The sequence below is a fragment of the Meleagris gallopavo genome, chromosome 1, assembly GCF_000146605.3.
Source record: "Meleagris gallopavo isolate NT-WF06-2002-E0010 breed Aviagen turkey brand Nicholas breeding stock chromosome 1, Turkey_5.1, whole genome shotgun sequence".
Lineage (NCBI taxonomy): Eukaryota > Metazoa > Chordata > Aves > Galliformes > Phasianidae > Meleagris > Meleagris gallopavo.
The window spans coordinates 166,733,737-166,749,423 of NC_015011.2; the positions used below are offsets into that span (position 1 = coordinate 166,733,737).

General features: G+C 36.0%; 1 protein-coding gene across 3 annotated transcripts in view; it reads left to right on the top strand.

The window, feature by feature from the left end:
• Positions 1 to 15,687, top strand: part of GLRA2 (glycine receptor alpha 2) — a 126,312-nt gene that overhangs the window by 43,204 nt on the left and 67,421 nt on the right. For all 3 annotated transcript variants that reach the window (XM_010728889.3, XM_010728890.3, XM_010728892.2), the window contains exons 5-7: positions 17 to 99; positions 1,381 to 1,518; positions 4,316 to 4,530. In XM_010728889.3, coding sequence (XP_010727191.1) covers positions 17 to 99; positions 1,381 to 1,518; positions 4,316 to 4,530 — 436 coding nt within the window. The remainder of the gene's footprint in view (positions 1 to 16; positions 100 to 1,380; positions 1,519 to 4,315; positions 4,531 to 15,687) is intronic.

Below are 15,687 nucleotides of genomic sequence, written 5' to 3' on the forward strand. Positions count from 1 at the left end.
TTTCCTCCTATTTTAGGCTTACTTTAACCTTATCATGTCCCATGGACTTGAAGAATTTTCCTATGGATGTACAGACATGCACAATGCAGCTAGAAAGCTGTGAGTGTCCGATTGCTTTGCCTAGTAAAACAAAATAAAACAAAACAAGTTTTACCATAATTTTGGTGGTTTGATAGTATTTACATTGCTATATTTGTGTGGTCAGAATCAATATTCCTCTTTTGTAAGGGGAAGTTCTGGAGAAAAAGTGTTTTAACTAAAGTGTAGTTCCCTACTCTATGCTGTTCCAGCTCTTTCTTTATTCTCCCACCTATCCAATCAGGGCTGTGTCACTTCCAGGAATAACCACAGCAGTGCCATACCCGAGAAAACAAATCTCAAGAAAGTAAGAACAACTAGGTCACAGCCAGGGATGAGTTATGTCTGATCAAGACGATTCACAGTCTTTTAAAAAATGTGAGCAACGTACTCCATGAAGCAGAGATTTGTGATTTCACAGAATCATAGAATGATTGGAAGAGATTTTTACATTCATCTGGTACGATCCAGAGCAGGGTGCCAGGCCCTTATCCAGGTGGCTTTTGGAAATCTCCAAGGAGACTCCACAGTCTCTCTGGGAAGCCTGTGCAGTGCTCCATCATTTCCAATATAGAAATGCTGCCTGGTGTTCAGGGGAGACCTCCTGCATGCCAGCATATGTCCACTGCCTCTTGTCCTTTGCATGGACTTAGTACGAGCCAGTATGTGTCAAGCCACTTTGTTTTTTTAATTTTTATTTTTGTTTTGTTTTGTGGGGAAGAGATAATGGGTTTATCTATACATATATCAGCTGAAGGTTACTACTTGTCTTTGAGGCTGGAGGTTGGACACAGATTGTTTAGTTTCCTCAGAGCTGTGTGGTAACTGCAGTTGTAAAGAGACTTCAGAAAGTCCAAGCCTCTCTCTAACACCTTCACACCTCTCTGGTACATCACAGGTTTACAAAACCTGCACTATCACCTATTCTAGAAATCCTGGTTTTGTTCTGCCCAACAACTACATAGTCAAAGAATGATGAAAAGTAAACAAGATGCTGGCTGATACACAGACATAGAAAAATGCTAACTCATTTGTAAATAGTATCTTTCACGGGCCATAAAAATTATTCTTAGTGGCAAACCAAGACACTATTTCAGAAGTTAATTATGTTACTTATTTGTTGCTCTTAACATAGAAGCAATATTAGCAAGAAGCAACTAATTGCAATTGTGCTGTAGTTAATCAGAAGGATTAAAATTATAGCTAACATTTACTGAAATAACTGACATATTTGTAAGCCATAGTAATACTTGCTTTCAAGGCTTTCATTACTATGTAATGAATCTGATTTCTTTGTTGTAGTTGGCTACACCATGAATGATCTGATTTTCGAGTGGCTGAGTGATGGACCTGTACAAGTTGCAGAAGGTTTAACCTTGCCACAGTTTATTTTGAAAGAAGATAAAGAACTTGGTTATTGCACAAAACATTACAACACTGGTAAGCATTATTCTGTTGTTGTTGTTTTGTTGTTTTTTTTTGTTTGTTTGTTTGTTTGCTTTTTCTCTGTGAAATGGGAAAAGATGGGTAAAATAAAAAAAACAACTATTTTTAAACTAAAATTGGATGCAGCCACAAATATTTTAAATCTGAAAAATATATCTTTTTATTTTCATTTGCTCGAATAGTTTTTGTTTTCCTCCCCAAATTTCCTTAAACATTGTTAAGGATACTCTAATGCACATGCCCTAATATTCTAGAATCTTTAAAATCATTATGGTTTTAGAGTCTTAAAAATGTAAAAATCTTGTCAGTCTGATTTCCTCAAAATGAAGCTTTTAGAACAAACTAAATATTCTCTTTAATATCGATAAATCAGTTTTAAAGTACTGATTTTTGAGCTTGATTTATTTTTTCATTATATCAAAATGCCAGTGAGGTAAAATATCAACTTTTCACCAACTTTCGTATGAGGTCTAACTTAAGAGATGTAGTATTTGAAATGGCAATGCTTTCACTGCTGATCTGAATAGAGTGCAAACATAAAATGTTGGAAAATTGTTTAATAACCTTGCTGTTTTCCTACTTTACCTTTTGAAAAGTTTCAAGTGCGTTTTCTGTCTTTAGCTATACAAGCAGTGAGAGCTCTGTTAAATTTGGATTTATCTGCTTGGAGTCTAATTAATAAGGACAGTGTTCAGAGAACAGTTTGCTGGATGCTTCCTGGGATTAGATATAATCCCTGTCATCTGAAATTGGTTTGTTTTTTTTTCATTATTTCAGCATAAGTGCCAGTCTGCTTGCATCAAAGACATTTGTTTCACTCTGTGAAATAAAGCAACATGAGATGTTCTTCCCCTGTCAAAAATAAAGTCACATTCCTTTCTCATGAAAAGAAAATTACTATCTTTAGTTTTTATTAATGCAGCTTCTCATTTGGGATCCCAAAGTGCCAAGGAAGGATTTTTTTTAATTCCACAGTCCAAAATATGTGGAAATCAGGAGTGTTATTACTACTTGATTTTTTTTCTCGTATTTTAAAGGGGTAATCAGGAGTAAATTCCAATCAACAGAATTCAAGTACTTGCAGTGCGGCCATTGCAAACTTTAGCTATCTCCTGCTCCATGATTCAAGCTCTGAATAAATGTATTAATCTGCTTTTCTAGTTGCTGACTCCCAGGTAGCCATTTTGCAGGGTGAAGTAAGAGAGGAAGGAGAGCATGGGCAATAGTTTTCTTATATACTCATTGAGATTCCCCATGGATGATAAAAATGTCAGTTAGTAGCTCCCACTTCATATATTTGAACAAAATATCTGCATAATTAACAAAAGTTTGAAGTATGTTCCTTGGAAAAGGCAAACGAAGAGCAGGACTCAGACAAAATAAAACTTCACATACGTGTGTTTACATTGCTGTCTTCTCTGAGGTATGCTCCTTCAGGTTTGGGGTGAAATCAAAATATAGATGAAAGCTACATTATTCAGCCTTCCCATCCCACCCATGCTGCAAGGAGCTCTGCCCAGGTTATGCCATTGGAATGTGGAGAGTGTTTGGGCTACTCTAACACCATCACTATCACAGGTGGAACCCTATCTTTTAAAAGACCAGATCCCTTCTGTTTTGGCAGTCCTGATGTATCAGTACACAGGTCTCAGAGTCTTTGTCTTTGGGATGATGGGTGAGGTCACTGATACCACAACTTCTGTCTTCCAGAGTATTCAATTTTTCTCCCCTCCTCAATTTGCCAGTTTCCACTATATTGTACTTTGTGCCAACTCTCATACCTGTCTGAAACCTGCCATTCAGCTTTGTAAATCAGCAGAAAAGTATGTTTATCATAAAAAAAAAAAAAGAGAGAAAAATTATCCTTTCATCCACAAGTAATATGGAAGGAGCAATGCATGTCAGTGCTTTTGCCCAACTGACACAACAGAGGATCTTTGAAATAATTGGTATGATGTTTCACAAATGACAGATGTTCATTTATTTGGGTTAGTCAGCATTGAGTGAGAGCCTTCATATAACTAAAACCCCAGCCAAGGCACACCAATTTGGAGAGCAGCAAAAAGTGATTGGATTAATGGCCAGTGAGCTGTTGCAGCTCAGGACATTGCATTCCCCACAGCATAGCTATCTGTACTTTCTTAAAATTCTGTCCTCCTCTACCCATGCAAAGGCAGCTCAGGACATTGCATTCCCCACAGCATAGCTATCTGTACTTTCTTAAAATTCTGTCCTCCTCTACCCATGCAAAGTAGGTATTTATTATATGAAGAATCACTTACCTCTCACAAGAGATTGTTGTGGATTTCCTGGAGTTAGATTTTTGATGAAACTCAAAGTCAGCTTTGAATTGATTCTGTTATAAGAAGTAACCCACAGGCACAAATAAATGATGTGAAAGGAATGAAAAGGAGTTTAATCTACCATAGGACATTAAGACTAATTTTTTACAATTCATCTAATTACGTTTGCTTTATTTAATGCAATTAAAAGAGAAAAATTCTGTTGTCTTTTAACATTAAACTTTGTATTTGAGCAAAACAAAATCTTGTTAAATTTTAAGAAGAAAAAATAACATTCTATTTTCTAGAGGTGAAACAACTGTACAAATACTTGTTTTCTGAGATAATGTAAATAATTGAGTACAGTCTGTTTCAGGGACTCCATATCCCTCCCACTCTTGAGCTCAACAAGTGGCTGACTCACAGCTTTACGTTCACATGTAGTTTATGTTCAGAAAGCAAGATAAAACTGTGCAAAAAGCATTTATGAGAGTAATTTCGTGTTCTAGGAAAGTTTACATGCATTGAAGTCAAGTTTCATTTGGAGCGTCAGATGGGATACTATTTAATCCAGATGTACATTCCTAGCCTGCTGATTGTCATTTTGTCCTGGGTTTCTTTCTGGATCAACATGGATGCTGCTCCAGCAAGAGTTGCACTGGGTATCACCACAGTTTTGACAATGACCACTCAAAGTTCAGGATCAAGAGCTTCCCTTCCAAAAGTAAGGCAATTATTTTGTACCAGTGGTTTGTTATCATCAAGAAAAATTATAGTACTTTTGAAGTTTCTTGACAATCTATGTAAGAATGTGTCTAATAAGAATAAGAAAGTGGTGTCAATGTGATGCTAAACTGTTGCAATATTGCAACAGTTTTCTGTTGGTTTATGGGATTGCCAGAGAGAGCTCAAAGCTACGGATTTTTAATGATTTACTGCTAGCTTTGTCACTTAGGCATCAGCATGCAGAATAGACTTTCTGAAGTATCTAGGTACTTGTCTGGATTTCTGAAACCACTTTCCTGAAAACTGGATATTTTATCTGGCTGGGGAATTTGTCTAATCTTTTCTGGACTGTTTGACTCCCAAATATCATGGCATGGTTAGTTATGACTCTCAATCAGATGGGTATATAAACATACATACATATATATATATATATATAAAATAAATATATGTTACATATATATACCGAAAAGATATCTCTGGACAATATTTTCAGAGAAGTCCTGCTGTCTTTCTCTGCTTCGCAGTAGGATCAGTCCATGTTCTTATTCAAGTGATGCCTGCATCCAGCCTACACACAAAAATATCCTCTCGCTTGAATTTTGTGGTCTTTTTAATCAAGAGCAGCTACTGTAGATGAGAATACAGATTACAGAATATATTATTTGATTAGATAACAGAAGAACACTTTTCAGCATGGGCACATTTTAATGCTTCTGTTAGCAGCATTCCCAGCAGAATTTATATTGCATGCTCAGGTTTTGTGCAGTTTTCTGGGAGAGAACTCAGGTAGATCAGTTAACAATGGTCTGTGGAGTCATGAGATATGATCCCTGTAGAATCCCCTTTTCATGTGCCCAGAATCACAAGGACTGGGATCATAAAACTGTGCTAACTGTAATGAAAGCACAAATGTTGAAAGTTTGTATAGCATATGATCCATTCCAAAAGGCAGCTTGTGTTTTTTCTGCTTTACCCTCAGTATCATATTCAGTCTAATTCCAAGTACTGTAATTTGTTAAAATTGAGCATATATAGACCAGCTTTAAAAACTGCACAGATTGTGTTACTCTTCTGTTGGTATTGAGAAAGTATCACTTAAGAATCTGGTGATTACAACAGTTGGTTCAGCTTCACTTGTTCACTTGGAACTATATATAATTTTCCATGAAAACTAAAAATATTTCATATATTAACACAGAATTTCAAATTTATACTTTCTTAACATTTATTCGGTCAATATTACCAAATGAACACTCTGAGAAGAAAGTCAACAAAGAGGTAATCTTGGCAAGAGCCATGCTGGATCTGTAGATAGCAAGCTCAAAGTCACTGGAGACTGTGACTAGACGGTACAACTCAATTCCATGCTTTCTTTCAAATTAACTGACTTGAGAATTAAAAGTGGTACAATCACTGTAGTGGAGCTTTCCACCCACGTTTCCAACAGAGAAAACATACTCTACCAAGAAGATCTGCAATGATAGCACATCCATAAAGATAATTTAGAAAGACTTCATCTTTTGCCTTTGATCCAGATGAAACATTTATCCTCTCTATCTTCAAAATTACATAGATTTATCTCATCTGTCAGAGGTGACGTTCTGGCCCTATCCCATCCTCTCCTAGTTTTCTCTGCTGCTCCTTTGTCAGAAGACATGTACCCCACCAGAGAGCCCAGCACATTTATTTCACGGGGGCTGCATCTCATTGTTGCATTTCCACTCTGTGAATTCAACCAAGCTGTGTCTGAAGAATTTGGGACTGACATGAACCAACACTTCAAAATAAGCTTTCTGTACACACTTAAGTAGTACACCCATGTCTGTATACAGGTCCCTGTCAGCAGTACCTGATTCCTTACAAAAAGAAGGAGAAAGTTTTTCCCGCTGTTGCTGTTGCAAGAACACAGCAATTTTAAAATCCTATCTGTAGCTTAGCATTAAAATTGTATTTCTTAATAAAATCTGTCCAGCTGAAATGCATTTAGAAATAAAAATATGAAAATAATTGCTTCAAATCAGTTTTGAATCTGAAGTCCCCAAATGGCTCTTTAAAAGCAGTGTTTATCTAAGTCCCGTCTACATATTGCCAAGACGCAGGAAGTTAGGCTGTCAATAAAACATTCATTTTAAAATTGCTCCAAGCATGAATATCTAAGAGAATCAGACATGACAGGATGGTTATTTTTGCAAGAGTACTGAAAAAACAGATGCAACTACTCTGTGAGAACAGTCTATATTCGATTACAAGATTTGAGTTCTTCCCCACTCTACCTTGTGTCCTATTCTTATTAACACACAATTAACACATATTTATAGAACTTAAATTTACCCTTAATTTACTCACTGGTTCATGCCAAGCAGATAAATTAAGGGTATTCTTTCTTCTTTCTTCTCAACTATTTTATTAGAACTTTATCAAAAATAAATAAGCAAATAACTAAAACAAAAGCAAAGCATCAACATCTACCAATTTTATGAGTAATTCCTTTATATTAAAGAAAAAAAAAGAGAAGAAGATTTGTGCTGAGGAGAATCCTAGTTAGTTATTTTTTGGTCAATTTCTGAGTTACTATCAAAATGATGCAAGTGGTACATTTTAGAAGTAATTACCAACATATTGTTCTCAACCTCGACGTGACATGATATGATAAAGTTCTATTTGCTTGAAATCACTCTTTTTCATATTAAAAACCAATATTCATTTTGATACACAACTTTTCATAATGTTAAGTCATAGCAGCACAGACATTAGGCTTCCAGATATTGAAAATTAAACGCAAGTTCAAGACTGCTGAAAAGGAAAGAAACTAAAAGTAAATGAGAGAATGAAAATACAGGGGCGGCTCCAAAAGTAACGTCTCCTGTTTTATTGTGTTGACTCACGACGTCAGAGGGAGATATTGGTGGTATGGCACTGGTGACTGAACCTTCCCAACAGTATCCCATTACATGTTGCTGCCATGTGACAGAGGCAGCAATCTTACAAAATGGCATCTGACATGGAAGCAAAGGTGTGTCATTGAATTCTTGAAAAAATGGCACCCACTGACATTCATTGACACTTGCTGAACATTTCTGGAGACCAACCACTGAATGTGAGCACAGTGAGGGATGGGCATTTCAGCAGCAGTGACAATGGCAGTGAGTCACCTCCACTGGTACAGATTGTTACAAGTGTGGCATGCCTGTTCACTGGTGAAAATGCATAGCTCATGATGGTGACTATGTTGAAAAATAGTGTTTTGTATCTGAGAATTTTCTTTGTCAAATAATGTTAAGGTACTCTTAGCTGTTGTACTTTCCATGGGAATAAATAGGAGGCATTACTATCAGAGAAACTCATGTAACTCCAGCTGGTATTTGTGTTTGCACATGCTTAAGAGAAAAATCTAGATAGCTTCTTTCAAATGAAATATGATTAGATTTCTCTGATAAATTTTCGTAGTCCATCTGTGGAGTTATCTTCATAGTGTTTGTAATTCTGCTTACAAATACAGGGTCAAATTCTGATAACAACAAAAAACTAGTGAAAAAAATCAATATGTTGTTTCGTTGTTTTTTTTTTTCATTTATTTTTCTATAGAGTTGATTTCTTTCTTACAAAAGACAAAAATAAATCATGCAAGAGTAGAGCCCCAACAAACTACTAATGTAGGAGGCAAGAGCTGCAGTGCATGTTTCAGAAAACATAAATGTTCTTTTCTACTTTTTATCATGAGGTGAACAATATCAAGTTCTCTTTCCTTCATGGGGATGAAATATTGATCTTCTATACAAAGAATAGCTGCAAAGAATCCCTCACCATGGTCTCAACCTCTTTTATAGCAACTGTTATTGTGTGTTTATTACAGAAAACTGGTGAGTGTTCACATGGCCAGAGTTACCATCAGAGGCCATGTTAAGGGGTGATAAGAAACTCATCTAGAATGCTGGAGTAGTACCTTTCCTCCAATTGGTCAATCCAGAGCTCAGACAACCAGGAACACTGATCCAAAGTGTCATGGTTCCTCTGGCCAATTCTTCTTCCTCCAAAATCACATTTATAAGCCTTACCCACATCTGATAGTCTGTCTGGATTCCTCTGTTCATGCCATCATTTTCCACCTAAAAATTTGGCTAGATTAATGTCTGTGCAGTAACTTTTGCTGATTGACCAAATGAGCAAAAATCCTGGATGGTGGTGGTCAGCTTGGCTGCGTATTCACAATGAGGCCCCTGAGAAACTCTGAGCTTTGTCTGCAAGTCCTATGCATGAGCCCTGGAGCTGCCTTACATCTAAGTGCTTGCTGGACTTTACCTCTGAAAAAAAAAAAAAAAAAAAAAAAACTCTGCTATACATCCATGCAGTATTCTGCACATGCTTGAATATCATGTTTTCTGGAAGTATCTGACCCAATGCACAAACATGGCAGCTTGAATTTTTCAAAGCATGATCTGAAGAACTTCTGGGCATCACAAAAGAGATTTGTAATATGCAGTTGCCTTTTTTTTTTTTTTTAATAGTCTCAGTAGTGTATAAGTTCTCAGAGTAAAGGGGAGCATATTTGTATAGTAAGCATAAAATTTGTGAGAAATATGAGAAAGTATCCTTTTTTTTTTTCCCAGAGCATTGGATATCTATTCTCTTCCTATTCCATTTATTTTTAAACAGCTTCCCTTTTGTTGAATCAACAGAATCAAGAGTTTTAAAGAATTTTATTAAAAAAAGCATTGGAAAGAATAAGTTCTCTGCTATGCTAGTAATTGGGTATTTTTCAAATTGCTTTCTTCTTAAAATACATGCATAAACCAAACTGTAGCATCTATAGTCCAAGAAAGTGAATTACTTTTTATACCATAAAGCAAAACATTTGAGGATACTTTAAGTCAAGCAAATGAAAGCAGCCTTATTTTATGAAGTTGTATCATGCTCATATGTTACTTTAATAAGTAGTACTTTATGAATGTATGTTCCTTCCCTAGGCAGCAATTGGTGTAGAAAAATCCTCATTCAGAACTCACTGAAACCACTGGGAGGCCTTCCATTCACTTCATTTTGCTTCAGAACACTGAGTGCATTACCAATTGTAATAAAAGCACTGTATTCTAATAGATGCAGAGACTTGCAAAACCAAAGGCATCACAGTCCATCCCCTTTGGCAGTAAATTATTGCTTTATGTGTCATTCACTATCCCTGGCATTTTTGGAGTCTTTGGAGTCTTTTCAAGATTCTTTGTCTTCTGGCAGACCAGTCTCAGAATGTAACCTCTCCTTTATTGACTGCCAAAAGTTATCAAGTAAAGAAATTCCAAGAGTACATCAGTTCTTCTATTTTGAAGTAAAGTTAAAATAATGTCTTAATAGGGAAAAAAAAAAAAAGGAAAAAAACAAACAAACAAACAAAAAAAGAGAACAAATGAGAAATAACAGTAAAGAAAAAGGAACAGATTCTCTTATTACTCTTCTTAGAGATTATATTATCCTTTGTTCTTTTGCTGTCAGAGGAAGTGTCTATGTATCTCAAGATACATCTGTGCTTGAGTGCAAGAGAGAGTGTGAACTGCAGGGGAAGAGGTGATACAAGGAAGCGATAGAAGGTGTTGTACCAGATAGATCATCAGTAGCACTGCGGCCATGCTAGTATCAGCTTGACAATAAATCCTTGGTCCTGTTGAAACTTCTCTGCTTCTTCCACCCAAATCAGTTTATAAAAGACATTTTCCCTTCCTTCAAGGCTTGCTCCTTTAAGATCTAGGTAGATACTTACATGGCTGGCATGTGCAGTTACAACTTCACTGGGAGCAGTACCTCAGTTAAAAATATAGGATACACTTTGGCACAGATATGTGTGCTGTTGTCATGTATTCTTCATGGGAAGAAAATTTTTCTTCCATTCCACAACGACTTCCAGTTCTGTAAGACCGAAGTTGGGGACTGCTGCAAGGCTAAGAAAACAAGAACAGTTAGCACCACCTGTGTATCTTGTAAGAATTGGAAGAGAGTGGGAGGAAAAAGAATCTAGATATTACTCAGAGCACCTAGAAAAGATCACATAACTCTCTTTCTCTTGGTCACAGAGAAAAGATGTACTGATCAATCATTGGGTCTCAAACTGTTTATACATCATTTCTAATGAAGTTTATGCAGCCTTTGATTCTGTGCAAAGCCAACTGAGGAGATACTGACTGAATAAATATTAATGCATTAAGTTCTATAACAGATTTTACTCTGTGAAGCTCAAAAACAAAAGACTGAGTAAATCAGTCACTTTTTCCTTTCTACTAGTCTAAACCTTATAATTTACTTTCCTGTATAGTGAAGATAGTAGTATTTACTGTACTACAGAGAGAGTAGTTGCCAACATGCGTGACAGAAAAAAATATTCGATGTGTTAGAATACCTCTGGGATATAGTTTGAGTACTCCTGGCACTTCCTGGAGAGGTTTTATAATGCAGTCATCTGGGATGGCTGGCGTTGAGCAGAGCTAGTTTCATGCGTCAGAGAAGAGCCGGAGTTGCTGCGTGCATCACTCTGCCGGTTGTTTCATAATCTTGGTATGAAGAAGGGACTCTCCAGCTTTGTTCCTGTACCCTCGAGGATGTTATAGCAGCTTTTAGCAGCTCTCTGAGGAGCGTGCAGTGCTGCTCTTTCTCATAGATAAGCACTGCAAGCATGCTCTGAGACAGTAACATGCACTACCGTGGCTCAATCATTTCAGATCATCTTGACTTGACTCTATTAGATCATCTAGAAGTACTGCTTGTGAAAATCTTCTGTTAGAATTCAATTTGATATAGTGTTGCTAGGGCCTCTTGGACCCTGTGTACCTTCCAGTCTGAACAGTACTGCAAACAGTATGGTACCTGGGCCATTGACTTCTTAGCCTCCCAAACTTTCATTTGGATTATAATGTAACTGTAAAAGCTTGAATGAAAAGATTTTCTTTCATGTGGGAAATGTTTCTATTTGGAATATATTGAATATACTGATATACTGATGCATAGGAGTATTATTAACTCTCCCCCTCCAGAGGAAAAAAAAAAAAAAAAAAAGTAAATAGATCGAAGCTATTTACATCAGTTGGATATGAGGAAACATTTCTTCTCTGAAAGAGTGATGAGGCAGTGGCACAGGCTTCCCAGGGAAGTGGTGGGGTCACTGTCCCTAGAGGTGTTCAAGGACCGTGTGGATGTGGCACTGAGGGACATGGTTAGCCAACATAGTAGGAATGATTGGACTAGATGGCCTTAGAGTCCTTTTCCAACCTTAATGATTGTGTGATTCTATGATTCTACTTTTCTTCATGGATGCAACAAACCTCTGCAGGAGGAGGAACTATTAAATGACTTAGTATCTTCTTTTTATACCTGTGATATTACATAATATGACTTTAATTTGCAAGTAGTAGGGTACACTACTCTTTGTCTTGGCAATACCAGCTTTTGAAATGAAACAATTTAAAACTAGCCATTGGCAAGAAAAGAGTATAATTTGTTTTTAAGGCATAGAAATATAGTCATGTATGCTAGAATAAATCATTATTCACAGGTCCTTAGTAGTAAAGTTAAAAACCTTGATGAAGTAGCTTCTCCTTATTTTTTTTTACTAGAAGCCTAGCAGGATTAACTGGAATGTCTTGTCTCAAAGAGAAGGGAGTGTGAGAGCAGAACTTTGATCCACAGAAGCTTTATCCTGTGTTAGACATACCTGTTTGTAAGAAGTATATATTGTGCTGTTTTTCCCTATTCTACCAAAGGTTAAGGCTCTGGAGAAGCGAATCCAGATTTTTAATAAGTCTGGAGAGAAACTTTAGTGACTAAATCACAGCAGAAAATGTAAGTTATGAAAAAAAGGCAACATATAATGAATGTTTGTCTGTGCATATTTTCACAGCAATAGCACAGGTTATATTCTAAATAATTACCAGTAATGACATATATAATGAGAACATATCAGTATCTGTCATACACAGAAGAAAATGTTTCTACTAAAAATGGCCTGCTGAGACATTAAAAAAATCATTTAAAGTATTTATATAAATGATTTCATTTTTGTTAATCTCTGTTCTGCAGAAGAACGTAATCCTTCTTGTGTTTATTGGCAATCAAAACACTTTAAGGACTTTTGTACCTTAATATGATGAACAGTGTTACATTTAAAATGTATCTGTAGACAGGAGGTACTGTTGCCTGTCCATCTATGGGGTATGAACAACTTGAAAACATGTCTTAATTTTCCATGTCAGTGTTCACAGACTGCAATGAGAGTAACACATTCTTAATCTGCATGGATTGAGCGTGCTCTGTGTATCAAAAAGAGGATGAAAAGCAGTTTAAGACTGGGAAGAAAAGAAAAAAAAACAGTTAAGGAACTTAAGAAACCCAAATGTCAGGATTATGATAAAAACTCATAGAGTTGGACAGTGCATTCTGCTGCTTTCCCAAACAATCAAATTGTTTGCTTGCTTTCTTAAAGAAGCTGTAGTTGTCTGACAGGATTTATTTTATGAGATTTTGGCTGTTTTGCTGTCTCCTGAACCTCTTAGCAGAATCAGAATCTACTCTGAATTAAAAAGAAATGCTGTCATTGAGAATTTTAATTTAAATTGAAACATTTAGAAACTCAGGTATGACCGCTGCTATTTCTTACCAAGGCTCCCCAAAGTCAAAGATGATAGGGTTATGCCTCAAAGAAAGCAGCACAGAACAAATTAGTTATGCATATATCTATCCCTGGATATGAAAACAAAGATAACCTTGCTTTTATGTTTCACGGAATAGCAATGTGGTCTTTTTTACATCTTGTTTTCTTTTCTGTCCCATCTAGTGAGTGGGAAGAGTAATGCGTAATTATTTTCTCAATTGGTTAATTATTCTCTCTAAAGTTGGTTTATTTGTCATTCATTAGTAATGGTGCAGTGTTGGTTTTACAAGTGGGTAGCATTGTCTTTTTGATAAATAAGAAGTGTTAATTTTTTACTTTTTACAGTATTCCGATGCTCTGTTAGAAAGGGAATAAACATGACATTGTTCAAACTAGAAGTGTTATGTGCTAACTACCAAGTTTAGAGGTGACCTCTTATCTCTTTCTACATTGACTGGAACAGGAGACAGACATTTTGCAACCAGTCAAAAAGTGTTTGCTAACACATGATTCCAGGCAAGATTGTATCTTGGCAAAGGATTTCATGGTGAATTGTTTAAAGGTAAAGAGGTCTCAGTCAGTGCAGCTGTAAGAGTTGATTCGCTTCTTACATTTATGAATAAAAGCCTTTATCAAACTGAAAGACATATTTAATTGAAAGAATGGGGATTGCCTGAACGTGGGTAATGCACTTCATGGCAAGTCATTTGGCCACTTTCATTCTTTATTTTCACAATGATGCTTGACTTCTTCCAGATCTGCTTCTCTCTTAGTTAAGAAAAGGCAGCCTGAAAAGCAGCTCCTGATCACAGAGTGCAAACATCTCTTATCCCACAACTTTGTCTGTTATCTCTGAAACAGGCTTTTAAAATATATGCTTGCCAGCGCTGGCCATTGGCCTCATGATTTTTTCGTAATTCATAATCCTTTGGGAATTCATTCTGAAAGACAACTGAATTTTCAGCAATAACACCTTCAGCTTAAATCAAATTCAGCTATTTTCAGCTTCAACAAACAATATCTATCTTCCCAGTTCCTCTTTGTCTGTATTGTACACATTGTATTAGGTCTGTGCTCCAACAGTGATATACATTTTAGATGGGTTCACGCATTTTCTCCGAGGAACTGACTTTGTTTTTTTTTTTTTTAATAATCATTTGAAGCTATGTAAAAGGTACTTAAAAATAATGTTCTCATATATTCAAAAAATTTCCCAAGTGATTTCTGTTGACTTATAATGACTACTGTTGCATTTCTCCATAACATATTTTTTCATATTAAAACCGTATTGTTACTTGGAAATGGAAAACTCACCAATCTAAAAATATCAGAAAAGTTTGACATGAGCATGGAAATGATGAAAATGTTTCAGTTGATATAATTTAATAAAATAAATTTTGTGATCTGAGACTTTTTTTTACATTTTCATTTTTATTCTAATTCAAAAGACATTTCCAAAATGTTAAAAATCCCAAGGAGGGGAAGAACCTCATTCATTCATATCTATCATTTAGTGAGATACTGGTAGGCACTTTTCAAGTTTATTTAGTAATATTAAGTAATATTAAGGCTTCAGAGGAAAACTGCTCTCATTAAAACCCTACTTCAGCCACAGGAGCAGGCTCAGGCACTGAAATGTTCTGAGGAGAAGAGATCAATACCACTGCCTGCTAGTGACCTTCAGCTGTGTTCGCTGTAGCCAGTATGTGAAGCTACAATTACCAGTTGTTTTGATATGGTTCGTGGGCTTCTAGAAATCACAGATGATTTTTTCATTTCCAAGTCCAGAAGGTAAAAAGTGACAAAATGACCATTTCAGATAAGCATTTAGGTGTGTTTGTTTTTTTGAAATCTAATTGCTGGTTTCTGTAGATGCTGTATATTTGGCTCAGGGATATTTTAAAGAAAGGAATCCAGCCCCTTGTTTTGAAAATGATGTTTGGATGTTTATTTCAGTTACACAGATACTTTTACTGTTTAAGATAAACATATTTAGAGACTGTGGATGCTCTGGCAGGTAAATTTCCAGAGAGAAGGTAAACTTCCAGAGAGTGTTTCTTGCTGTGCATTTCTCTTTTGGCCTACAAAGACTTCTTAGACCCAATGTTTGCTCTTATTCAAGAAATCCAATTATGAAATTGAGCAATCTTGTGATCTCTTTTTCTGTTTGGTATATTAAACAGATTGAGTTTCTTATGTCTCCCACTTGTAAAACATTTTCTTCACCTTTCAACGTGGTTGTAGCTTACTTAGTACTAGTAAAAAAGAAAACATTTGTTATAGTACGTGTTTGTTTCATATAAAGTAGACCAAGCTACCGCTTTCTGGAAACCCAACTGATTCTAAGTGGTTAATACTCAATGAGAGGACACTTACAGAGGACTTGCAAAGAAATATGAGAGTGCAAATATGGACAAAAAAGAGGACTCTGAAAGCTTCTGTGACTGTGGAATAAGGAGGTATGCTGAGAACTAAATTGAAATCCAAATGGGAATGTAAGATGAAATTGAGTGGTAACTTATGAGT